This window comes from Eublepharis macularius, chromosome 14 (assembly GCF_028583425.1).
Source record: "Eublepharis macularius isolate TG4126 chromosome 14, MPM_Emac_v1.0, whole genome shotgun sequence".
NCBI lineage: Eukaryota > Metazoa > Chordata > Lepidosauria > Squamata > Eublepharidae > Eublepharis > Eublepharis macularius.
The window spans coordinates 31,495,243-31,523,145 of NC_072803.1; the positions used below are offsets into that span (position 1 = coordinate 31,495,243).

At 45.9% G+C, this 27,903-nt stretch overlaps 1 protein-coding gene across 2 annotated transcripts in view; it reads right to left on the bottom strand.

Moving 5' to 3' along the window:
• Window positions 1-21,680, bottom strand: part of PDLIM2 (PDZ and LIM domain 2) — a 45,556-nt gene extending 23,876 nt beyond the window's left edge. The window contains exons 1-3 of one of the 2 annotated variants that reach the window (XM_054997833.1): window positions 21,476-21,680; window positions 9,888-10,025; window positions 3,870-4,021 (exon numbers count right to left, since the gene is read on the bottom strand). In XM_054997833.1, the coding sequence (XP_054853808.1) occupies window positions 3,870-4,021; window positions 9,888-9,980 (245 nt within the window). In that variant the 5' untranslated portion in view covers window positions 9,981-10,025; window positions 21,476-21,680. Of the gene's footprint in view, window positions 1-3,869; window positions 4,022-9,887; window positions 10,026-12,310; window positions 12,372-21,475 lie in introns of those variants that run through there. The other variant, XM_054997834.1, reaches the window with a different exon arrangement.
• Window positions 21,681-27,903: the final 6,223 nt, after the last annotated feature.

Sequence of the window (27,903 nt, forward strand, 5' to 3'; positions counted from 1 at the left end):
GAGGTTTTGACACACATCTGGCCTCTGGCTCCTTAACACAGAAGCCCTTGCCCAATTGCTTTCCAGAATGATACACCCCATTCTGGACAGAGGCTCCCACTCATAGCTGGAGAAGTGTAAGAAACTCCTGTGTGTTCCGGCTCTCTAACAGACTTACCACCAAGGTTTTTTGTTTCTTAAATTGACATTCCTTTATTTTAGTTTAGAAGGAAAAATCTTCCCTGTTGGCTAGCTATTTTTAAGCCACCACCACCCCATTAGTCAATTAGGCCTTTTAAAATACACTCATATGAAAGCAGGTTTGGCTGAGTTTTCTCCTATGGGAGAAGATGCACTTCCCGGTTTCATCACACGAGGAATGTGTGCATTCTGGTCAAGATTCCTAGTCCTCATGGTAAAGGAAAGGAATTTAAAGCCACACAAAGGCTTAATAGTTTTAAAACCCAGAATGGCCTTAAAGAAGTTTGCCCCTCTCATAGGCTAACTCCTTGTTCCCTTCCCCCAAAGCCTCTTCTCTTGTTCTGCCATTGCCAAGACAGGGCTTACCCAAACCGTTTCAACAGCAAAAGACACCCTCGCTGCTATAAAAATAAAGTTTGCAGATTAAAACAGGCTGATGCAATTTGTTCCAAATGGCAGAATTTGAGCTTCCTTGGCACAGAGCATGTGCACAGACCACACCATGTATCAAATACCACCAGGAAAGTCTCCTGACCAGCTGGCATCGGAGGACAGTCCTCATCTACAACAGGGCAAGCCAAGCTACCATGTCAAGCTGCCTTCAGCATGCCACATGCAATCTAAACTGTCCCCCTTCCTCTCCTCCCCACAACAAAAGAGCCTCAGGGGTTGGAACCAGTCAGACCTGGACTGCAGAGAAAGGACTGCCAGCGCTGCTGCCTCCTTTCCAGCTCACCCGCTCCAGTTTCTGTGCTCCATTTCCAAACCACCAACAGAGTTGCAAAGCCAAGAAAGTAGATCCTGAATTGTGTGCAAGAGAAACTAATATTCAATCAACCTTCAAGCTAAGGAAGCAGCCACCCCTCGACGCCAGCTTTGCACTCCACAAGCCCTTCACACACTCCAGCTTAAGGGGCCGCTCTCCAAACAGAGCCAGGGCTCAAGCCCCAAATACATATATATACCTTACTCCCTTTCCCTCTTCACTCAAATCAGGGATTCAAGCAATTCCTTCCTGTACCTCCCACAGCACAGCCAGCGAGATGGCTTTCCTCTCAGGGATCTGGCACACCATTTCAGTACTTTTGATCTCCACAGATCTGACATGTGGCAAGAAGGCCTGAAGCCAGCAATTTCTTGGTGGGAAGTCGTACAGAACATGGTGAGAAAGGGGGAAGAAATATTATAAATCAAACACAAACAGCAAACACCTAAATATATTGTGCCTATAGCTTAATACTATTTCAATGTACCTTTTTAAGTTTTATTTTTTTATTAAGAACTAACTAGTGCCTTTGCATTCACGGGCTAGAATACTAGGAGCTGGGAGCAGGATTGCTTCTTACTGAGATACTGAAAGTGTGCTAATCTTATTTCTCTCTAAGTAAGAAAAGCTAGAGCCTTCTGTTTAAAATGAATACTCTCAAAAGGGGCTTGGAATACCCGTAAAGGGCCCATGCCTTCACAGCTCCATCAATTACTATAACCATCTGTGGGATGGGGGACTGGTGTCTCAGGACACTTTCCATACTGCAGGTGGCAAGCTATAGGCCTCACCAGATTTATCTTTTTATTTTACTTAGTTTATACCCTGCCTTTTCTCTGCAATGGGGACCCCAAGTGGCTTACATCATTTTCCTCTCCTCCAGTTTATCATCACAACAACCCGGTGATATAGGTTATGCTGAGAGTATGTAAGTGGCCCACCCAGCAAGCTTCCAAGGCAGATTAGGAATTCAAACCTGGGTCTCCCAGATCCTAGTCCATCGCTCTAGCCACTATACCATGTTGGGTCTCAGACCCCGCCCCCTCACTATGGTCAAAGCCGCCAGTTTGGATAATTTCCATAGTCCAGAAGTCCCCAAACTTTTAGAGCCTGTAGGCACATTTGGAATTCTGATATAGTATAATGGGCACAGCCACAAAATGGCTGCTGCAGGAGGCAGAGGCAGCCACAAAATGGCTGCCACAGCTTACCTTCAGTCACACGGTGGAGATACTTGTGCTGTGCAAGCAGCTTCTGCCAAGCAATCTCCAGTGGCCAATCAGAAGCCATGCTTGGCAAAGGCCCCACCCAGCACCACCCAATTTATAAAAACACTTGGCGGGCATGAGGAAAGGTGTTGGCATGTGCCCTGGTGCCCATGAGCACCACATTGGGGACCCTTGCCATAGTCTTTCTGAACATATGACTTTGCCACATAACAAATTAGACCTCTAGTTTATCTGGCTCAACGTCATCTTGTCGGATTGGCAGCATCTCACCAGGGTAGGGTTTCCAGGCCCCCTTAACCTCCGGGTGAGGGATAGGGGCCTGGCACTTACCTTGGGGGAGAGGGGGTGTGCGCGTGCACCCACAGGTGCAATGATGTCACTTCAGAAGTGATGTCATCGTGCAGCCCCTGGGAACACGTCCAGGCTCCGCAGGGGCTCAAAACAGGCCTGATCCGTGCTGAAACGGGCCCGTTTTTGAGGTGCTGTGGAGTGCAGGAGCGGTCCTGCGCTCTGCAGTGCCTGAAAACGGGCCTGATTCACACTGAAATGGGCCTATTTTGGGGCTCTGCAGAGCGCAGGAGCTCTCCTGCGCTCCACAGTGCCCAAAAATGAGCTTGTTTTGCCATGGATTGGGCCCGTTTTCAGGTGCTGCGGAGTGCAAGAGCACTCCTGTGCTCCGCAGCAGCCCCGATCCAGGCCAAAATGGGCCTGATCCCAGTGGCTGCTGCACATAGGAGTGCGCAGCGCCGCAGGGGAGCCCGCAGGGAAGGTGCGCCCCCCCCACCGGTTAGGTGAGTGGGGGTGGGGGGAGCGGGGGATGGGGATCTCCCGCCCCCACTGGGGGTCTGGGGGTACAGGTGGAGAAGATCTTTCTCAACACTTCCTATCCAAGGTATTTCAATTGGGGATGTCAGATATTGGACCTAGGATCTTCTGCACGCACAGCTACTAAGTCACAGCTTCTCCACTCCTGCTGAAACCAATTTATCACATGTGTTGCAAGCAGTGTCTCTTATTTATCTTGGCCCATCGCAGGCACTTGTATTAAGATTCTATCCTTTGACAGAAAGTTACTGTAAATGGAGACTGGTGTTTTTCTTATGGCACAGCCTTTTGCAGGGATGACGGGGGAGGCAGGATCTCTCTTTGGGGCATCTGCACAGGATCTTTCATGTCTGACATAGGAACGTTCGAGCCCTCTGCTGATCCTTGGCAAGATCCGTTTTGAAAGATGGCATCGACGGAACCGGAATCAATTAGGGACAGGGTAAACCGCGGTGGGGAGGGGACCCAGCCACTGTGGTGTCAGAATCAAGAATCAAACCCAAAGGCTAAAAGAAGCCTCCCTCATCCCATTACCCAGAACTGCAGCAACAGCCCTTAAGCTCCCCAAAACTGTAGAACTGGTCAAGCCTCTCATTTGTTTTTAACCCCATGAGAAATCAAAAACACAGAAAGTTCCCTGCAGGAAAATGATCCAAACCATTAGCATACTTGACCACCAGAATAGCTTGTGCAGGCCTCACACTCATCAGAGTGAGTGATGGTTGTTGCTTTGCGTGATTTCCAAGGATGCCAGGGCTGGATAAATGCAGAAAACCACCCAGCGGGGATTGCTGAAGTTATTTAGAAGATCAGACACCCCAGAGCAACGGCAGATGGTTCCTCCGAGACCTGCTTGCAGGCATCCTCACCTGTCTACCTGCAGCTGCAGCTGCCCAGAGCTCTGCTTGATCTTGTTCTGTGCCTCCACGTTGAGCATTTCGGCAGTGCTCTCCCCATTGATAGAGACGATGACATCACCGGGCCGCAGGTCACCAAGGGCTGCTTTGCCGTGTTCAGTCACCTGCGTGCACAAGAGGAAAAAACAGAAGAGGCGTACAGCTGAGGAAACAGGACCACACTCTCCAATGCACCAAGGACAGGACAAAGGAGGTAAGCAGGCTTCCCAGGGATGCCAGCCTCCAGGTGGGGCCTGGAGATCTCCAGGAATTACAACTGATCTCCAGATGACAAATGGCTGCTTTGGAGGCCCAAGAGATCCCACCCCTCCCCAAACCCTGCCCTCCTTGGTTCCATCCCCAAATATTTAGCAATTTCCCAAGTTGACGTTGGCAACCCTACTCATCAGGATCCTCAGGGAGGCAGAAAGGCACACTACAGTTTTTGCTCTGCTTTTCTGTACTGGCTCCATCCCAATATCCAAACAAAGGCTATATCTGTGGATTAGTTAATAATACAGGCTAAATTAACTGACACTAGGAGTCCATGCATTCACCCATGATAAGGATTAAAAGTGGGTGTGCAGCTTTATGGTTAACTGAAAGAGTTAATTAAGCCTGGAAAAAAGTTCCAGAAGACTCAGCCGGGTTATGTTTACACAAAAAAATGTGCTATACATATACGGTGGAGTTGTTCAGCTGGGAAGCAATTTTGGCAAAATATCTGTAATGTACTAGTGAAGAGAAAAATGGTATGTAGTCCAGTGCTGACCTGTCTGGATAGATGGAAAAAAAAGACTTGGAAAAGAGTATAGCTATCTATAGGGAAGTATGATTGTTGCAGCAAGATTACTCATTGCAAAATACTTGACGCGATCAGCGATACTATCAATACAGGTATGGTTAAGGAAGTGTTGGTAGAAGATGATCATGGACAAACTTACAGTGTGTAACAGGAAGAAAGTTATATATTCAGGATTTATTTATAAAAAGGTGGAGGAGTTTTATTAATTCCTGGAATACATCAAAACCAGAGGAATATGCAAAGGCTGAGATATTATCATATATTTAGATTTTATTTCTATTTCTCAGTCTCATATCATTATAAAGGAAGATTTGAGTCCAGTGGCACCTTAAAGAATAACAAGATTTTCAGGGTATGAGCATTAGACAGTCAAAGCATGCCCTTTTTCAGGGTATGAGCATTAGACAGTCAAAGCTCCCTTTTCAGGTTCTACTGCAACCTGAAACTATTGTTATAAAGTGTTGTATGTAGGTTAAGTATCTAGATTTAAAGGGCATCAATTAGTCTCTTAATTAGAATTACATAGTTAAACTGAGCAAGATTTTAGAATACATTTTATGACTGTCTTGTAATTTTTTTTTGTTCACCTTATCTGTATTTTCCCCTTTCTGATCTAAGCTCTGTAATTAATTATAACAACAACAACTAATACAATAAACATTATGAAAATGATCCTGTTGCATTTTAAAGACTCAAAAAAACCTGGCAAGCAATTTTCTAGGCAAGATTCTCTACTTTATGGGCATGCATTCACCACGTAGGAAGGAAAGGAAAAGAGTCACTTATCACTGCTTTATGTCACACAGCTCCTTGGAATAGGCATTCATGGCTATTAAGGTCCCAGAGAGCAGAACGCAAGAAAGGCAAGACAACTTTCTAATGGAGGGGGAAGGAAACAGCACGCCAATTTCCATGTTACACAGAACTCCTCAGACAAAGCTTGCTCTGTATGCAGCAGAGCATTGGATAAACCAGTTTACAAGTGCAAATACTTTAAAAAGGAAAAAAGAAAAATCAGCAGTTTCACTACCACACCTTTAGATTGCTCCAAGGCATGACAAATGCATACATCCGAAAAAGTGTGTCTACTAGAAAAGAAGTTTTATCCAATTAAGCTGATGACTAACTATGTTACATGCCCTTCATTCCAACATAGTGTTAAGATTTACGTGTAATTCTGCAGAAGTAGTACAGCTACAAAGAATTTTGCTAACCTCCTGAACGGAATATGGCGATTACTTCACAGTTACTTGAAATGGAGAAATTTACAGAGACTGTACAATGAAGAGAATGGCAAACAAGAGGGAAAAAACCCACAATGTTTTGGATGATTAACCTTTCATTGGCAAATGATTATTTATTTAGCACTCATATAACACTTCCAGCATTCAAAGCTCTTCGTGCAAGTTGCCACAGTAATGATATAATCTGGATATAAATAAGTACAGATATCTTGCAGTCTCTTAACCTTCTTTGTTCCCCAGCTCAACTGCAGCATTTGGTAAATCTTTATGTCACATTGCACAAAAGTTTGGCAACATCCTGTTGCACAGTAACGTATTGGGAATTACTAATAGGCAGCCAATGTGGTATAGAGGCTTGAACAGGGCATTAGGCTCAAATCTCCACTCAGCTGTGAAGCTCACTGACCAATCACCTCCTTTCAATCACCTCCTTTCATGCCTAGCCCACCAATCACCTCCTTTCATGCCTAGCCCACCTTACTGGGTTACTGGAAAGTGGAGAAGCGCTCTGAGCTTTAGAAGAAGGGAAGGCTAAAGAAATGCAATTAATAAACAAAAACACTAAAAACAAATCAACCCATTGTACCCTTTTCAATTCTCCTACTAGATAACATTTAACATAAAAAACATTTACCTTATCTGAACATTTCTGACATGTCTGCATTTCTAGCCTACTTTCTGCATCATACAGCTGAGAATTAGCTACATCTGTTGGGTTGCCAGCCATTGCCTGACAACCAGTGGGAAAGGGAAGGGGTGGGGAGAGGGGGAAATGATGTCATGCCAATGGCACAATGTCACTTCCAGCAAATACCTGGAAGTGACATGACATCACCAGCATGATGTTGATGTGATGTTAAAATCCTAGAGCGGTGACATGGCATCACTTCCAGGTATTCACATCACAGCATGGCATGCCACTGCATTTCAAAACATTTTCCCTCTGTTGGCCCTTGGTGGACCAGCAGGCAATAGAGAGGGAGGCCAGAAGGTCTCCCAGTACATCTGTATACTGCATCTCTGCACCTGAAGAAGACCTATGTGAAATGTGAAAGCTTGCATATTTCTGCACAAACAGAAAAATGCCAGAATTACAGCTCTCATCCTTTGCAACATGCACCAGCCAAGTTTCCTACAAAGAGTTTGCTCGCATTTTGTGATGAGGTCTTTCCGAATGTGAAAAAAGAAGGTTATTGCAAATGCAAATTATTTTCCTGGTAGCCCTAGGGAGCAAAGGGTGCTCTATATTCCTTGCGCTAATACAAGGGTGCTCTGTCCTTAACACAGATCCAGAAAACTGGCCTACAAGAAGATAAAGGAAATCACAAGCACGCTTTCAGAGAGGGGCTACGGCTCAGTGACAGAGTGCCTGGTTTACATGCAGAATTCCCAGCTTCAGTTCCCAGCATCTCTAGTTAGAAGGATAAGGTAGTAGATGATATGAAAGACCTCTAACCTGAGACCTTGGGAAGCTGCTGCCAGTCAGAGTAGACAATGCTGACCTTGATAAAGCAATGCTCTGATTCGGTATAAGGCAGCTTCATGTATTTGCGTTCATCCCAAGGATAATTTACAGTTAGCCTGGGAGAAGCCCAGCCAGCACAGAAGAGCAAAGGACAAATCAGAGGCTAAAACCAACAGGTAGTTAAGAAATAGCCCCTAATCGAATAAAATCTGTGGGTCTCCATTAGTTTCATTTAACCCCAGGCAAACAATCACATCAGCAATGTCAGAGTTTTCTTTGTATACAGAGGAGACGGTGGGAATGCAGCGCTCCCCACCAACACATGGTAAGCCAAGGCAGAGAACAATGGCTGAACCATTGCAAACTTTTTTTTGACAAAGCAACCAGGTTTGCTGATTCAAGATAGCAACATCTTGTCAGCAACATTTGAATCCACTGGCAGGCAGCCGAAGTCATATGAACACATCCCTTGCAGCAAAATATGCCTTTGAGTCTGGCCACAACCAACTTGTCCCTAAATGACTAACACACACAATCATTCTGGCATCATGGAAAACTAAACAGGGGTGGACTGGGAAATTAAAATGGCCCAGGAGGAAGCCAAGCTGAGTGACCTCTGCTTACATGCTGGCACCTCAGGGGCTGCTCAATTCAGATCTGGCCAGTAGCACCAAAGATGGGTGTTGGTTCGTCTGTTGCCACTTCCTGCAGCACAGGGCAAGGCAGCCAATACCCATTGTTGGTGTCACTGCCCCTGGCAGTGCCAGCAGAAATACTAGGGCTTGGCTCTGCTTGCTGCTGGCTGCCTGTGGCCCTCCAGGGCAGCAGCCCAATGGGAACTTTCCCTGTAATTTAAACAGCCAGACCTCCCCCAATACTTAACTCTGATCTTGGTCAGGAGAGCAACCTTCCAAGCCATGGAAAACATTCTGCTCCTTCCCTTTGAACCAGGCCAACATGCAAGGGAAATTCCCTCCATCCACAAAAGCATCCATGGCAAAGCCAGGAAGAAATACATTAGACCTCTCCTGCTTGTAGTCAATCTGGACACAGAACTCCCGTTCCCAGGATTCTTGAAAAGATGGTAAACAGGATCTGTTCTCCTCATTAGTCTGAAGGGTCATGCTTGGATCAGCGCCAGCCCAGAGAAAGAAACAGCTTCCTTTGCAGCCTCGACCCCAAGCAACTTCAGAGCCCTCCAAAGCAGACAAAATGCTCAGCATTCCAGGATGTCCTGCAAACCCCATAGACATTCAGTGCGGGAACAGCCCAGCCAACCAAACTCCTCTCTCCGACGTCTCCAAAGGAAATTCCACTCTCCACTCCGAGCTCGCAGTGAAGCTTTCAGCTAGACAGAGCATAATTGGTCAGTGGGAATACACTGCTTCCTTGTTTAAGGGCTTGCCATGGCTTCCAGCTGCAATCCAAGCTCTTGAATCTAGCCTTGTGGGTAACGGCAGCTGCTTTGCCAAAACTCTGGTGGGACATACAGACTACCTCCTGCAGCCCCACCAAGGATGCCTTTTCCCAATCAGAGTCCACCAACAGAGTCTTGAGATCACGCACAACACACCTGCTCTACTTCATTTCAGGGCCAAGCTATTGTTCTGTCCAAGCTAGCATTCTGTATCCAGTGGGAGTGTGAAATTCAATCACCAGACAAGACTAACCCCCTACATTAAGACCAACATACATACAATGCTGAGGGGATTGATAAGATTCTTGGATGTGAAATATAGCTGCAAAAAAATCAGTCCTGGGAGAAGGGGCAATGTGGATTTGGAAATGGGATCTGGGTTTGGGGAACACATGGTCACATGCCTTCATGCTGCAGGAGGGACTGACCCTCTACCACTAAATGACTATATAGGGGAGGGGGTGATTTTTCTTTAGAGGACATCCTCCCTGCTACACCGTTCACTCATGGCATGCAGTTCCAGCAATGGGAATTGCTCATCGGCTGGAGAATCTGGTTGCTCAAAGACCAATGACTTCGAACAGCATTGCTTTGGCCAAGGATCCCTAGACCCCTCAACTGCAACTAGCTATGCTTGAAGGCCACTTTAAGAGTGTAACACAATGGCAGAGAAATCAAGGTCCCCAACATGCAGTTTCGCTCTACTGGCATTTTTTTTTTGCCTCTGGATTGGCAACTGGGGGCCAGCAGGCTCCCATTCAAGGAGCTCAACTTACTTTGGGAGCTGTCACTCGCCCATCCTTAAACCTTTGAGGCCAAGCCTTCTTTAAATAAGATCCCTCGTTGAGCAAGAGACTCTCCTTGTTCCATTTTCCAATGAATGTACAGATAGAGATCATTTTCTGTGTAGAAGCTTCTTGTTCACCAAGCAGCTGGCAAGCCACAAGGTAAAATTTAATGTACGGCATGGGCACACATTCAAGTGACTAATGTTCTCCACCAGAACTGATCCCTGTCCCTTTTTACACATCTGAAACAAATCTTAAGAGACGGTTCTTACCTTAGACACCATGATGGGCTTCCTGAAGTCCCTGCCGCCTGTTATGCGGAAGCCCCAGGGGGCGGGGCCAACAAGGTTCACACTCACCGACATGACAGTTTCACCAGCAGTGGGAAGGTGACCACGGCACTGTACGGCCTGAAAAGATAAGAGTGACACATACAGAAATACAGGTCTGTAATGCACTTTGTACAAGAAAGAAAAACAGGCATTTTTTTATTACAAGAGGGGGATCCACAAGGACTTGTGGGGGTATTTTATTTTCCCAATATCCACTATTTCCTTGTTCCCTTTCCTGAAAGCCCCGATTGCCTCTCCCCTTTTCCCACTTCCTTCTTTCCCACCAACCAGCCAGCTTACCTCTGTCTGCCCCCCTAGCTTCAGCTTTCCCTCCGTTCCTTCCCTGGCAGCCTCTCCCTGGGAAAAGCCTGAGCAGCTGCAGGTGTCCTGAACTCAGTTGTGCAGTGCCACATGTATAACGTGGAATGATGCAAAGCTATATACTATCCGGTACCCTGCTCCAGCATCACTGCAGCTAGGATGGACAATATTTATTTTCTGGAGCCGAAGATCCTACCAGCAATTATTCCTCTGTAGGATTACCAGACCTCCCAATGTGAGGCTTTGGGAGTTCACAACAGTGCTTTATAGATTTGGGCCACAGCCCAGTGACACTCTGTGGGTCAGGGGAGCTGCCTGGCATTTTAAAAAAAATTTAAATTGGAAAGCTGGGATTGCCTAAACAGCATCTTATAGCAGTTGAGCTTACTGGGGCTCGGTGGGGCAGAGCACAAGAGTCAGTACTAAGGCCTTTTGCTACTACTTTTTAAAAAATCTTGTAAAGGGCTGGGGGGAGGGAAGGCAGCATGGTATCGCCTGATCTTGTCAGATATTGGAAGCTAAGCAGGGTAGGTAGTTGGATGAGCAACCACCAAGGAAGACTCTGCAGAGGAAGGCAATGGCAAACCAACTCTGCTTCTCACTTGCCTTGAAAACTTATTACTGGGATCACCTAAGTTGATTGTGACTTGATGGCACACACACGCACGCATGCGCACGCACACGCACACACACACACAAGGGTGGGGATGGGTCCTGGATAAAATAGCTCAGTTCCATTGCTTCTGGCCCTGAGATTTAACCCCTTTCCCAGAGACACTGACCCCAGATGAAGCCTCAAGGTCTGGCAACCCTATTCTTCCCCTCAACTGTGCTAGAAACACAAATGGCAGAAGGAAAAGAGAACTGCTAGAAACACAAATGGCAGAAGGAAAAGAGAACTTGATCTCCTAATCACAGTTGGAGACACATTGGTCCCATCCGTTTCGACCAGAAAAGCTAGAGTCTGATAAACAAAGTGGTCCCCTAGGTGAACCATGCACAAGGCAGCAAGGACAGCACACCAGGGACACACGGGAGCAGAGCAGAGGCTCTTATCAGCTCTATGTCCCTGTCCACGTGGCTCTTCTGAGTCAGCAGCTGGAAGCACAGGGCTGCATGCAACGAATGTTTTCCTCTTTCTATGACAGTGTCACAACTACCTGTGGATTTTGTTCTTTGGCCTATGAGCCGCCCGGGCATAGCAGTAGTATATGAATAGATTAAGTCCAGTCGGTTCTGCCAATGACGGCAGAATGAGTTCGTCTATCAACAGTGAGGATGTGAGACAAATGAGACTCCTCTATTAGCAATTCCCGTTGGAGGGCTAGAAATACAGCTGTGAAGTCGTAAAGTTCAGATGTTTTTCCTTCCCGTAAAGGTTGCCAGCTTTGGCTTGGGTAATTCCTATAGATTTGGGGACAATGTCTGGGGAGCTTGGAGCTTGGACAGGGGAGGGAGCTCATTGCAAATGTAATTCAATAAAGTTTATCCTTCAAAACTGGCATTCCCTCCATGGGAACTGATCTCTGTAGGATGGAGATTAGCTGTAATTCTGAGAGAACTCTAGGCCCCGCTCGGGGGTTGGCATTGGCAACTCTACTGTTTCCCCCCATTTCCTATCCCTAAGAGCATGAACCTGCCTGACTATGTCAAGAAGCCCCCATTTATACTGATGGTGCAGAACAACAAGAGAATGTTATCTCTGGAGTCCAACTAGGGTTGCCAGCCTCCAGGTGGTGCCTGGAGATCTCCCGGAATTATAACTGATCTCCAGGTGACAGAGATCAGGTCCCCTGGAGAAAATGGCTGCTTGGGAGGGGGGACTCTATGGCATTATACCATTCTGAGGCCCCTTCCATCCCCAAACTCCGCCCTCTCCAAGCTCCACCCCCAAATCTCCAGGAATTTCCCAACCTGGACCTGGCAACCCTAAGTCCAAACCCCAGAACAGTGATTTCTATCAGGAATAGAGACTCAGAAGCCAGAGAACCCTCCATCCTCATTCCAAAGACAGTTCAGTAGACCCCAAATTCCAGGCCTACCTCAACAACTCCGAAGTGAGACACAGCACGGTGCCTTTCCCCAAAGCAACTATTCTGCAAGTCCCACTTCTTTAGTGTAGTCAGCTCAGTGTACTCAAGAAGGGGAAGTGGAAGGTTCAAAGCTGATTGGTTCCTAGACCACATGGTGTGACCAGCATTTGCCTTCCTGTCACATCCGCCACAAGCGTACAAGTTCCTCCTTACAGGCCACAAGCACCTGACAGCAAAACGATAAGCAAAGAAGGGGACTGAACTGTCATATAGATCTAACTAGATAAGAATCCTGCAGGGAGGAACACCAGCCTCAACCACAGAGATGCTCTCTAGCTGAACCTCTATCCTCTGTCCTGTAAAGGACATCTTGTGAGACTGATACACTGGCCTTGAAGACAGTGGGCGTGGCGAGTCAGTTACTATCCACCCTTGATTTACAAGCCATGATCCTGCAGATTTGGGTGGCAGCAAACACAACACTGGATCTGCTCACCCTAAAGGCCCTGTTCCCACTGTGGCCTTGGTCAAAGCACTCGCTCAGCCTACCCACAAGGCCATAGGTCTGTTGTGGTGATAAAAATTAATATTTTGCAGCCCCATTCCTGGATGTAAGAAGCAAAAAGTCCTGAAACCAAAGAGCAGCAGCAATTGAAGCTCTGCATGTTGTTTCCTCAAAGTCACAATCCTTGCCCTTTATCCACCAACCAGAGCAATTGTTGCTTTGTGCAAGCAGAAGAGGGTCTAACCGCTCCCTTAATATATTGTCACCAACCCTCAGTCCTTGAGAAAGGAAAGGAAATATATCAAACTATACAAGGCCAGATTTATTGTTGGTTTCCTCCACCTAAGAGGAAGCAACTGACGTGGATTTAATTCCGTTTCTGTTTCTTTTATATTGGAATTGTAATATTCGATACTGATGGTGCAGAACAACAAGAGAGTTTTATTGTATCCTGTTTGGGAAAAAATGTAGTCAATGAAAAAGACCGCAGGGCTAAGCGTGCAGCATATGAATTTTAGAAAATAAATAAAATAATCTCTTTCCAAATATTTCGGGCAAAATTGTAAGATTCTGGGATATAGGGATCTGTTTTCCCACTGGTGGTCCTTTGAAAACCACCATACACATTGATGGTGCTAATAATAACAATTACGGCAACAATGTTCAACTATTCAATTAAAGAAACATTTTGATCAGCTAGGAAGGAATCCCTGATTAACCATGAAACAGATTGTAAAAACTATTTTTAAGAGAGGTATTTATTTAAGAAAACATATATGACAAACGTCTTCTTAGAAGAGGCATTCTGTCTCATGTGTGGGAAAGGGAAAGGCTTCTTCTGACGGTGTCTGTCTGCAACACAATTGTGCATCATCTCAAGAACCACAACTTTTTCTTTAGAATTATTATTTTTCTCACATGCAATTATATTTAATGGATGAATCAAGTAAACCATCCGAGTAAATGTTGTGCAATCAACAACAATTGCTTTAATTGGGTGACAAAACGAAGAATACATTTTGAGCTGACAGAAGAGCAGCGCCGTAATTCTGAGGATAATCTTTCACTTCTTTCCCCCTTTCACAATTTTCCCGTCACAATTATGGTGGTTTATTACCTGTGCTTTACTTTGCACCACAACCATGATTCTCAGCTATAAAATGAGAACAAAGATCTTATATTTTTAGGAAGGTAAAAGAGAGACTAATAAAGCAGACTTGAAGGGACTGACAAAATGATTAATTAAAATAATGGCAACCCTGACGATAAAGCTCTCAGCCATATTTAAAAAAGGCTGTTGAGGTGATGCCCCATGAAGCAAGACATGTTGTTGCACATTCTACTTAGCCTGAAGTGTGGGAAGCACTGAAGGCTGGGTCATGCATTTATATACAGTGTTGGGTTTCACTACATGGCGAGTATGTGAGTGGGTCTGTGTGAATGAGTGAGAAAGCAAGCCCACGTGGTGTAGTGGTTCGAGTGTCAGACTAGGATCTGAGAGTCTCAGGTTTTAATCTCTGCTCTGCCATGGAAGGTGACTGTGGGCCAATCATATTCTCTCAGCCTAGTTTACCTCACAAGGTTATTGTGAGGATAGAACAGAGGAAGGGAGAATGTTTTAAGCTGCCATTGGGGTGAAAAGCAGGAGATGTATAAACAAACATTAAAGCAACATTAAAACAATTCTGGGGCAATCAAGACTCCCACAGGTGTTCCAGGGAACCAGATGAATTGTATGCTGCAAGACACACAAAGGCTCAGGTATATGCACCCTCACAGTCCAAGGGGGCCATGATTTCCCAGCACACGTACTCTGATGCTTGAGGATATACAGCCATCATTCACACTCAAGATGGTCTGCTGCTACAGGAAAGACCAGCACATCTGCGGCAAATGTGATTGCTGCTGATTATAGTGTTGCATGTTCTTCAGAACATTGCTATTAACACTAATCGGCAATTCCAGTCCTACTTTTCGTTGTTTATCTGATATGTAATATTACTGTTCATATTAGGATTGCCAGGTCAATGTTGGGAAATTCCTGGAGATTTGGGGGGGTGGAGCATGGAGAGGGTGGGGTTTGGGGAGGGGGGCCTCAGTGAGGTATAATTCCATAGAGTCCACCCTTCAAAGCAGCCATTTTCTCCAGGGGAACTGATCTCTGTTGCCTGGAGATCAGTTGTAATTCTGGGAGATCTCCAGCTATCACCTGGAGGCCGGCAACCCTAGTTCATATTGACTGCTGTTCTTCCTAGATGTACAGCCCACCCCTCCCCAAGTCAGCCTCTTGGTCTCCAAAAGATGGCTGCATATGGCCACTTCTGGCATGACTCACCCTAGTCAGGTCATGACTTGAAGGTTAAGGATGAGGAAATGTTAATAGCAGGGGGTCGGCCTCCGGATGAGGCAGAAGGGCCATGACAAAGAAAGCTTGCCAGAGGGAAGGCCATTTCATGGTGCTGAGCAGGCATGCCAGAGCAAGAATTTAGAGGCAGAAACCCAGAAGTGCCCTTGCCTCCAGCAAAAAAGAACCAGACTTAATGGGGCGGGGGGGAGCAGTTCCTTGCTGTAGAAGGGAAGGGAGGACCCCAGAAACTGACTAATTGTCAGCGCCAGACATTTGGTGCCGCAGGCCACGCGCTTTCCTCTCACCACCAGGAAGGGGTGTGTGTGTGTGTGTGTGTGTGTGAGAGGGGAGAACAGTGCAGGAAGTTCATTGCCACAGACCTTATTCATACATTTTGTGGTTGGACTGGAAGGCTTGCAGCTCTGCAAACCCTCCCAGGGGAAGGGAGAGGATGCTGTGCTGTGCTAACACCTTGGCAGGCATGTTGTCATCTTCTCACAAAGCATATGGAGGTGGGGAGGAGAATATCCTTCTGGGAAGGGCCCAAGGACCAACCATGAACTCTCTACCTGGTATGATGCAAGGGAGTAGAATTGTCAGCTCCAGGTTGGAAAATTCCTGGAGATTTTGGGGCGGAATCTGAGGAAGGCGAGACTTGAGGAGGGAAAGGGCCTCGGCAAAGTATAATGCCGCACAGTCTACCCTCCAAAGCACCCATTTTCTTCAGGGGAACTGATCTCTGCAGTTTGGAGTTCAGTTGTAATTCCAGCGTTCTCCAGCTGTACCTGTAGATTGGACCATAACAGGCAAACAGCCCCCAAACTTCAGACATACACAGGGGGCTTCCATTAGCCGCTCTATAGGGCCGTACATGTGCATCAGGGATGCCACCTGGGTTGCTTGTCAAAAATAGCTATTCTTAAAGTCATTCAGGTGCTTTAATTCTGCTTTTGCCCACATGGGAAGCAGAGGTAAAGCCAGAGAAAGGCCCTATTCTTGCAAGGGAAAGACAAACAGGCATCCTAGAACTTTTTCTCCATTGGCAGGTGCTGCTACTGATGGGTATGTTCCCAAGAACCACCATGGGACGAGAAGTGGTTGCTGTCATTCATATAAACGTGGCCTTAGATGTGGTTCATATGCACAAGTACACCATTTTGGGCAAAGGAGGGCACAACATTTCTAAAGGAGCATGGCTAAGCATTTGTTCCCAACAGTTATTCTTTTGGTTGTTGTGGGTTTTCCGGGCTGTATTGCCGTGGTCTACAATGCCAAGACCATGGCAATACAGCCCAGAAAACCCACAACAACCATCGTTCTCCGGCCGTGAAAGCCTTCGACAATACATCAGTTATTCTTTTGTCCTTGAAAGAAAGAAAGAAAAAAGAAAGAAAGAAAAGCTTTTCACTATTTTTATTTGAAAAGGGAAAAGTCGGTTGCAACAGGTGCTGATTGGCCCCCCGCTCATGCACCAACAATATTACCACTTCTCTCCCCCGCCCCTCAATCACCCAAATAGTTGTGAATATTTTTAAAATGTTACCTTGATTAAAAAACAGGGTGAAGGACAAAGAGATGTACATGTCTTGCTTCAAAAATATTATTTTTACATGAAAGCAGATACTCCATCTGAACTATGAGGAACCAATGTCTAAATTTCTGGCAATGTGCCAGGCAAGTTACAGAGTCAGGCTATCAGAACAGGTGAAAAACCCACTGTGACCATCAGTATAAAGGTTACATTTCACCCTTAATTTACGCACACTTTACAATCTGCAACTGCTTGTGTGCATTGGCTCCATTGAAAACCACTGCATTTGGAAGAGGAGAGGCAACAGGGAAGTTCTACATTGCTGTTATCTGTGGCAGCCCATTAGTAAATGCACTACTTTACTTCATGTTGCTGACACTGAGCAAACACATACATAGGTATCTGCTTCCTGAAGGCTGAGGAATTGTCCGGGTGGACCAGCCATTTGCCTTACAGAGACTTTTCTAAGGAGACCACTGCCCTGGAGGACTGTTGGCAGCCAGGAGCAAGCACAGCTAAGCCCCAACATTCCTGCCAGCATTGCAGAGCTCAGACCTGGATAGTGCTGGGTGAGCTGACACCTATGCTTGGCGCCACTGGCCAGATCTGAGCTGAGTAGCCCCTGTTTTATAGTGCTCCAGGCTCAGCTTGCTCCTGGGCAATTTTAACTTCCTAGTCTGCCCTTGAGAACTGCATAGAAGTCTCGCAAGGCAGTCTCAGCAGGTCACGGGTTTGAAATCCTTAGGATGACAACATTTTAGAAATATTTGAAAGCTGTACATCTGTACTCTGACCCACGGGAGGGTCTTCCAGCAAGACCTCCCTTCTTAGTTCAGGCACCCTGCTCAGAGAATGCTGGCAATGCACTGTGGCTGACAGAGTGATCCTAAACAGAGTTCTATTCTTCTAAACCAACTTAGTCAAAGGGCATAAGAGGCTGTAACTCTGCTGGGGACTGCACTGTAGAAGACTCAGCTGCACTCCAAGAGATTACAAATTCCAATCACATCTCAGCCACAACCCACCCCCCCAGCAGCCTTAGGCAGGTCACCGGATCCCAGTCTCAGCCCCCATTTGCAATACAGGCCTATTACTACCAGCCTGCTTCACAGGGGTATTACAAGGATGACGAGGTAATGTATAGCAAGTCTTTCAATTTTATATAAGTGCCACAATAAAAACAGTTGCTTCCCACCTGCAAAACGGTAACATCTACCGGAGTAGAAGCCACAACCATTCCACCACTGAAAATATAGTTATCAACTAACCCAACATGGAAGTTGCGAGAGACAGAACATGCATCAAAGAAGAAAAATCTATGCTGAAAGGAAGTAGACTGGTGAAATTGTGACATATACTCCATTCCAAAATCCCAAACATGATTGGGGGGGGAGGGGTTTGAAGGGAATAGGAAAGAGATACTTCTTCAAAACAAAGATAATCACAAATTCTAAAGATATGAGACAGAAAGAAGGATTGCAGATTGACATCATAGCATGATCTATGCCATTTACTCTAAAACAGAGTAAAAGATTCCTAAAACTGAATACTAAGTTAAAGTTTGTAGATCAGGGCTACAGATATTAGATATACGGTATGGCGGGGAGGGCATATACAGATGTCTAACCTATCTTCAGCAGATATTCTTGAACCTTTTCCTGAATGTTCAATTTTAATTTTTAAAAAAGTCACTAGTCCTTTGACTGAAAAGAATGTAGTCAGTGTTCCACACAATTGCTCAGGAAGAGGTAATTCTGCACCTGCCTTCTAACGTCCTGTCTAACAAGCACAAAGGCACTGAGATTACTGTAAAATCCCAGTCCCCCCACCCCTAAGGTCTAACTAATTCTTAAGACTATTAAATATTCTAGTCTTTTCCGCACTGAATCAGAATGTGACTACCCCCCTCCTCAGCTCCCTTAGGAGCCAAGGTTCTGAATCTATACATCCTTGCACTAAATGAGAGAGCATTCTCCCATGCAACCCAAGTTCTGGACCAAGACACTCTGCAGCTTTATTATGGAAATCAAGCAATGAACAGCAGTTTGCTAAATGCACCAAATGTATCCTGTCCGTTCCCAAGGAAGGCATAAGGAGCCACAGGCTTAGGGGCAAAAAACACTCTTTTTAGTAAACAAGACTGATAGAAACATGGGTTTTTCCCCCTTTAAAACAGAAACAGAGATTGATTGTGGATCTTTACACTCCTGTCATTATAATAACCTCCTCTAGAGAGAGAGAGAATTCTCATACTAGCTGTGAGCAAACAGTTAACACCTCATCTGGTTGGAAGCAGGGGAAAGGAAAGAGACAAGCAGAAAGACTGAGTTTACAGCAGCCCAACCACAAAACCTGGCTTGATGTATAATTGCAGCGGGATTAAGAGTTTACTGCTTCCCCAGTTATGCTGGCTCAAATGCTTGTGTGGATTCAGCACAGTTCTTGGCAGTAGCTCCAAAGTACATTTTTCTGCGTCCTCCTGGCACAGCAGCTTTCTCCAAAGCACGAAGGGGGACACTGAACAGGCAGAGGGGAAGAAGCTGTGTTTTGTGCACAGGTGTAGGCAAGGCCCACGTGTATGCCTTGCACTCAGTAAAATCATAAGCGTGCCAAGAAAAGCGGAATCCTGCAGTCTGTATACATTTACATGATTTATTTGCTCTGATGAGACACGGTGAAGGACAAGGAACTCAGCAGAGGACTGAAACCTCGACTGGATACCATGTACAGTCCCAGCTCTTGAACCATGAACCGATTGCAATGTCTCCACCTATTTTTACAGCCATAAAAGTTAGAGTTACAACCTGGACACGAAACCTCCATGTTCAAAGGCAGCATACCACTGGAGGAGGGGGGGCAACCAGAAAGGGAATCGATCACCCTTAAGTTCTGCTTCCCAGAAGCATTCGGAAAGAGAACTCTGAATTAGACAGACCTTTGTCCTGATCCAACAAGGCAGTGCTTACTTTCTTATCTGAACCTGCCTTGAGCCTTTGAGAGAGGGTGGGAACAAAAGGTAAACATACAAGTATCTAAAGTTTTGAGGATGTGAGAGATGCTGCAAGGCCTCCAGTCAGGGGAGCAGCACCTGACTAGGAGAGGCAAGAAGCAGGGCTTTTTTTCAGCTGGAACGCGGTGGAACGGAGTTCCGGCACCTCTTGAAAACGGTCACATGGCCGGTGGCCCCGCCCCCTGATCTCCAGATAGAGGGGAGTTTAGATTGCTTCCGCGCTGCAGCAGCGCAGAAGGCAATCTAAACTCCCCTCTGTCTGGAGACTAGGGGGCGGGGCCACCGGCCATGCGACCATTTTCACAGAGGGCAATTTAAACTTTTTAAAACTCCCCCCCCCGCATTCCAGCTGACTCAAAATGACGTCATTGTGCTGTCCTGAGTTCCACCACTGAGTTCCACCACCTCTTTTCCCAGAAAATAAGCCCTAGGCAGAAGCATTCTGGGGCAAAAATGTTACCCCCACAAGGGCACAGGCTGATGAGAAAAGAGAACAGGAGGCCTCTTCCCGAGGCAACGGAGAACGGCTCTTTGGGATGGCTTCCCAGCACCAGTCCTATCCCTGCTGCTACCCTGGCACACAGCCAAGTCCTGAACTCCTCTCATTACCCCACCGCCATAAACAGTGGTGTGAGGCAGCCAAGTGTACAACACAGCAGACACACCAATCAGCGTCCAGAAGGGGGGAGCATATCAAGCTTCACAGATGAAACGAGAGGTGCAGGGGCTTCAGCTTGCCCAGATGCTCTGTCCCTGCCCCCAGAACATCTTAGTCTGTCCTCAGACACAGGAGAAGAGGAGGCTGCCTGCAATGTGGTTACTCAATGGTAAAGGAGAAAAGATGATCTTAGCACATGCCCAGGAACACTTTGCTAAGCTGAAAACATGTTCTAGGGCACAGACCCAGTAGGGGACTGGTCTCTAGAGAGGGGCAGGATTAAGGGACCAGGGTCAACAATCAAGGGTAAGCCAGACTGACCTCTCCCTTTACCCCTCCTAGTACAATCCTCCCCTCTTCTAACCAGAACACTAAAGCAAGATTCGAGTCTAGTGGCACTTTAGAGACCCACAAGATTATTCAAGATTTGTGAAGAAGGGAGCTTTGACTCTTAAAGCTTAAACCCTGAAAATCTCATCTCTAAGGTGCCACTGGCCTCCAGTCCTGCGGTTCTACTGCAGACCAGCACGGCTACCTACCCGAAACTACCTTCCAAGCAAGCTGCCCAGACTTTGCCTCCAGATCTATAGTACAACTTCCCTATCGACACTCAGCAGGTTTAGGGCCACGGATGGGAGATCTTTCAAGAACCCTTCACTCCGACAGAAGACGGGATTGCAAAAAGCAATCAAAGAAAGCCTCGCCGGCTAAGGTGAGCAACCCCAAGCCTGTCGGCCAGGAGGGAATGCCGGCTAAGAGAAGCGTGATCTGTGCCAGATGTCCGCTTGGGAAAATAGCCTCTCGCTTGCTCTCAGCCCCAGGTATGGGAAGCGTCCCCCTCCTTGCAGACAACTTATACAAAGTTTGTTGCAAAGTATGAGTGACGGTGGGAACATCGCATCTCTCCTTCGTTGCGATTCCGCCGCAAATGCGCATAGTCGGGAGAGAAGGGCTTTCCCCCTTCCTTCTTCTTTATTATAGGGAAGGAAGGGTGAAACCCTCAGCCCGGCTTGTTATACCTAAAGAGGCAAGCCTGGAGAATATCCTTCAGCACCCGGCGCAGGATACTTTCAGATTCTTAACCTGCGAAAGAGAGACCAGCAGAAGCAGAAAGAGTGCTTACCTCGACCTGCTATGGGTCACACTTCCAGCAGGAAGGGGGAAACAGCCAAGCGAATTCTGGAAGAAGCGCGCGGGAGATGAAGGACTTGAAGCGAGCTCAGACTGCAGCCGCTGTTCGCGCATAAAAGGAGGAGGAGAAACTGCCCGCAGTGGAACAGAAGCCTGCTGCGGTGCGCCCTCGGCAGCTTGTCCTCCTCGGAAGGGGCTGGCGGCTGCTTAATTAGACTATTGAACTACATGGACAAGTTTCGGGGGGAGGAAAGCAGCGGACGAGCGCCGCCTCCAGGCGCCGGCGCGTCCCTGCATCTCCGGAGCGGCGTCCTTTAATTGCAGTTGTTGATATTTACTCGGCTCCGCTTGCGCCACGCCCCGAGGCGAAGTTTGTGCCTGCCTGGCAGGGAGAAGGGCCGCGGGCGGGGTATGGCGTTCAAGCTCTTATGCTCTTCGCAGGCTCCCGGAGGCCACCTAACAAAGCATCCCGTTTCCCAAAGTGGCCAGAAAGATTTTAAGAGAAGAGTACGAGCCGGACGCGAACGCAAAATGCTTCCCTGTCCTAACCGCATCTGGAATTTAGAGGTAGAGTGTCTTTGGATCTGGAGGCTTCATTTACCTCATGGAGGCTAAGAGCGATTAATTTGCCTAATCCCCCTTTTAAAGTCATCTAAATCAGTGGCAATCATGGCGAGAATTATTGGAGGGGGGGGGAGCCATCCTAAGACCCACCTCAGCACAGACCGAAAGCAGCTTTTAACAAATCTCAATAAGGCAGTGGGTTCCATATCTTAATTATGGGATTGCATGGACAAATACTTCCTTTTATCTGTTCTGAATCTAATGAGAGTCAATTTCATTGGGTGACCCTTAGTTGCGGTGTTGTAAGAGATGGAGAAACAGTTTTCTCCATCTGCATTCTCTACCCCGTGCATGATTTTATAAACTTCCGATCACCCTTATAGCAAAAGCTTGTGCAAGTTTACTCGGGAGTAAGCTGCTTTGGGCTCACTTCCTTGTAAAAAGACTAAAGGTTGCTGATATTCTGCACATCAGTAGGACTATTTCTGATAAAACATGCTTAGGATTGCATTGTGCATCTGGTTTCCCCCCATCCTGGCTCCCTCACATTTATGAAACAGCCTTGGTCCTTGCACTGTTCCATGGGAGACTACACGGTGCTCCATTGTGCCTGTTTATTCTTTCCGGCCGCAGCCTGCTCTTTAATTTTATTTATTTATTCACTAATTTGGGTCATGTATAGACCACCTTTCTCACTGAGACTCAAGGCAGTTTAGATAGTGTGAAATTGGTGCAGTCAATATCAAAGTTATTTCAATAAACAATGCCCTAGGGAATATAAATGCAAATTTGCAAAGACATAACATCAGCCAAAATCCAATGCACAGTTGAAGAAATGCTGAAACAGAGCATAAGCAATTCTTAGACTGACATTAAACAAACAGAACCACCCAGTAGGATCATGCTTAAAGCAACAGATAGGACATAAGGCAACAGACAGTACAGAGTAGCACATACTGGTGATGTCTATGGCACCTATCTCTTTTGCGAAGCATCTCTGTGAGACCACCTCCTTACAGTATAGCCCTCCTATCTGAGTAAAAAAGCCATCTTGAATAATTCAGTTTGGCATCATTTGCAGAAAGCCAGAAAGGGGGGGGGGGGTGAGTCGGGGGGGGTGAGTCTCCTCACCTCTTCAGCCAGGCCATTTCATAGGGCAGGAGCCACCATAGAGAATGCACGTGTACAGGCAGCTGTTGATTTTGCCCATCTGCAGGGCGGCACCTGCAGGAGACCATGTATAATCAGTTACTGATCATAAAAGGGCGTTTCTTCTTATCCCATGACTACTAAAGTTATCCTGAAATAAATTCTTCTAAGGTGCCTTCAGACTCCTTTTTATTTTGCTGCCCCAGACTAACCCATGGAATTGAGATTGTTTAGGAAGCTTTGAAGACAGATTTTGCCAAAAGTGTCTTGAAAGGCCAAGTGCCAGTAGTGTACAGGATTCACCCAAATGTGTGTTCCTGCTTTGAAAGTATGCTAAACGTTAGTGAGGCAGGACTTCTCTTTGCAGAAGCCAGTCTGTTTCTTCTTCTACAAGGCTTATATACCCTTAATAACTCCAGTTTTAATAATGCTTTTAATCAATTTTTCTGATAGAAATTCAGCTAGTAATTCCCTAGCTCCTCATGGAAGTCCTTTAAAAAAACTAATGTGATATTAGCTACGTTCCTGCCCTCTTATAAACAGGCCAGTTTTAGTGACATGTTGCATGTTTTCATTAGAAGAATCAACAGCTTTAAGAAATCTTGGGTGGGTGTTGTCAGCTACTTTATCAATTGGCCCTAAAAAATTGCTTCTTTTATTGCCACTATTTGTTATGCTGCCACACACTATAGTCAGACGCAAGTCCCACCAACTTCAATGGGACCAACTTCCAAGTAAATACACATTAGCAACACTGCAAAGCTGCTCTTGTGCTTTGTTCAGCCGGCCTTATGCTCAGAGAAATCTGCACAGCTGTTTCTGCCAGTTTTTAAAGGGGACTGAACCAGCTAGAGGTTGATCTTTATGGTACTAGGGCTTGGATCCTGTTCTTACCCTCTAAACCCTGACAGGGACATCCCCCCTCCTGCTTGCCACATGGCCGCCTGACATTTCCTGCTATTCACAGAACTTTGCCAGTTGCTAGAAGAAAGAAGGATGGGGAGGAGACAGAGTGCACCATCAGTATTTTTATAGATGCTTCCCTATTTTTCGTTCTTTCAAAATATATAAATTGTAACAGATGGAGGAACTCAGCATCTGCTCAAAAGCAGGTCAATAAAAAAACAGAGTGATGCTTGCTTGCTTTCCAAAACAAAGCCGTTCTTCTGCACATGCTCAAAGACACTGGGTTGGAAGTGCCTGCCTTTTTGCAACCTTATACTTTCCGTGTAAGAAATATGCCGCGTCCCTTACTTGTTCAGGCTTGCATCTGCTTTTAAGGCATGCCCTGCACAGTATCTTGGCAAATAATATTTAGGCTGCCTTCTTAAGCACATTTACTGAGAAGTGGGGCTTGAACACAGTGGGGCATATTCCAGGTAGGAGCGGACTCTAAGACAGCAGTACAATATGCATACTTACTTAGGAGCAAATGCTATTGAATTTTGCAGGGTTTGCTTAGGAATCAAATGCATACCCTTGCATTGCACAGGTCTTGCAATGAAACTTTTCATCTAGACATCCACGAGTTTGCATTCAGCTCCTGAAAATCAGTTCAAATAACATTTGCAGGCCAACCCCCTGCATGTGTTGGCTTGGAAGTAGCAGTCACAATTAAGTATGTGTGGGTGAGGGGAACCTGACTTTAAGAACTGAAACAATGGGGGAGGGTCTTGTGTCCCCCCTCCTCAGTGTAATCACTTATTTAGATGACAGAATATCTGTCCCACAAATTGAAGTGAAATCTCATTAAGGGTTTTTGGTCCCACACTTCAAAATCCATTAAGCCTGAGAAAGGAGGATTATCAAGGTGAATAGGAAAAACATGTAGACTAGAAACCTTAATTTGTCTCCCCCCTTTCCCCCCAATAATGGTATTCAGATTAATAAGATTTTTAATGCCAGTTGTCCTCTGTTTTTCTTATCTCAGGTTTACATCTTGCATTTGAATTAACCTTGTAAATGTCCTTTGCAAAGCTAACTACCGAAAACATTATTTCTTCATTGAGTTTTCTTTAAAAATGTCAGTACTGTAGACAGACATTTGTAAACTAAAAGCAAAGATTTAAGAGTAGGAGGGAAGGTAGCTCGGGTACACCCTGATCCCATCCAATTCTGCTGAGTTCAGTGGGATTTATTCCCAAGGATTTTATCTTTACAGTGGAATCCTACACAAATTTACACTTACACAGATTTGTAACCCTTACACAAATTTACTTTTAAGTAAGCCTCTTTATGTTCCAACATGCATAATATTTCAGCCTTTGTCTATAAATAGAAGATCACCATGTTAATCAGTTGATATGAAGTTTGGGTCCAAATGGTAATAACAGCATTTCTGCTATACTTTATAGTGTTTAAAACACATCATATACATTACCCTGACAACAACCCAGTAAAGTAGGTCAGTATTTTTTAATGCCCATACTAGTGTGTATGTGACCCTATGCGAATAGTGGCTTCTGCGCCTTCTAATGACTTCATAGGTGAAGTGACATTTGAACAGGTGACTTCCCAGCTCTCAGCTCATACCCTTTCCTGCTACTTTACATCAACACTCAGTTCAAATATTGCTGCCTCCATACGAGAACCAGGGGGGGAAACCTTGATAACATTCACAACAAAAGAGTAGCTTACAGGTACCTGCATGTGATCTTATTCAGGGCAAATAGCATTCGGGCAAATAGCAACTAAAATCGGGAAAATGGTACAATGTAGGGGAGATGAAACTCCTGTTTCCCACAACCAGAGCCCTGATCTGACTTCCTTTACCTGGGCTGCTATTAACTTTTCTTCTAAAAAAATTTAAAATAAAAAAATTGGATGAGCAATACAAAAGTCCACTAAATAAGATCTGAAAAACAAGAAGAGAAGGACTCCCGTCACCATGAAAACAACCTCATGTTACTGGTCACAGTAAGGAACAGAATTGTTCACAACATTCAAGAATTTACAGTCCATATTTTTTATGATTAGCAGCTTTTTAAAAATGCAGGTGATTGAATCATGTCTCTTCTACCTACATACCAAGTATGGACTCACAGTAAAACTCCCATTTGTGTTTCTCCACCCAAACAGATGCAGCACAAATATACAGAAAAGCTTAGTAGGAAGTACGGAGACATTATTGCTTCCATCTGTACCAAGGCAGAGAAATTTTCAGCAGTGCTTTTGGGGGGTCATGCCACTTGACTCGGCCAGCGGTTTTCTCAGAGCCAAACTACAAGTGACGTCTTACACAGGTTGGACACTAGTCGGCTTCCCTCAAGTTTTGATGGGAAATGTAGGCACCCTGGTTTTACAGCTTGGCTCTCCATTACAGCTGCAAGACCAGGATGCCTACATTTCCCATCAAAACTTGAGGGAAGCCAACTAGTGTCCAACCTGTGTAAGACGTCACTTTTAGTTTGGCTCTCAGTCACACACACCATTTCCCCTTTTGTGGGCTACAGAAGAGTGGAGCAGAGATGAAGACTGCCTTCCCTGTTTCCAAGCAGCCAAGGAGGACTGCCCAGAAAGTGTGCACTAGCCTTCTCTCTTTCTTCCACCTTGGCATCCTTTCTGCAAGCTGGCCCACCTCCCTACCAGTTTCATCCCCCAGGTTTTTCCCTTCTTGCCACGTTCCTCTCTGGGGAAATCCTTCAGCCAACCCTTGTGTGCTTTTCTGGGAAAATCCTCCTCTGGTCGACACAAAGCTGTGAGCAGACCAAAGGCCAAATTCATGAAGGCCACGGGTATAGGACTGACAGCTCCTCTCCCCCAGCCCTGCCTGTAATAACCACTGGAGGCAATGAAATTAAAGTTGCTTCAAGATGGGAACGATTCCCTGTTCCATTCTCATTGAGCCTCTGCATGATTTGCTCCGCAACTTTGCATCCACCTGGATCCCAAATCCACTTTGAGGATGATCTTTCTATAAAGGTCATACCTTGAGGTTAAAACAATCTAGTGAAGCCCAGGAAAAATCAAAAGGTGGACAATTGCATACACAGGCTGTGCAGAAGCCCTTCCCCCCCCAACCCCTCTCTGCTGCAGATTGCAGGGTGGGACATGGAACAAAACCTACATCTGCTGCTTTTTCCATTGCAACATCTGAAGTCTGTAGAAGCTTCACTAGCTTAATGTCTGCATGTCAGACTCTTAAAGGTACCTTGGAGCCAGAAAACAGATAGCAGTCTTGGATAAGGAACGGGAATGGTGGGAGCTACTAAGAACATTGCAAACTAAAGGCAGGGCTGTCAGCAAAGTTTTCAAAGTCACTGGGTGCTGGATCAAGCTGTTTAAAGCTGGGGTGAGGGGACCTGTGCAGAATTTAAAACATTGCATGCAGCCATGCCTCAGGAATGTTCCTCAGAACAAAGATAATCAAGCATGTGCCTTAGACCTGCCTGAGCTTTACAAGGAAAATAGGGTTTAGGAAAGCTATGAGAACAAGTTGGATAGCGTTTTTTTAAAAAAAAATCTGTTCATCCAACAGCAGCATGTGTTTCATAATCAGGAACAGAAGACAGGTACATATTTGCACTTTTGCAGAACGGGATGCCCAGCAATTGCTCTTTGTTGGAATAAGCAGCATTATTGTCTCACCCTTGGCTTTGCAAGCCATGTTTCAGGAGACTTGACCTTGGGGAAGGAAGAGTATGGTGTAATGGTTCAGCAGTGATACTCACTTTACATGTCATGGAGAGCCACATTCACAATTACCAC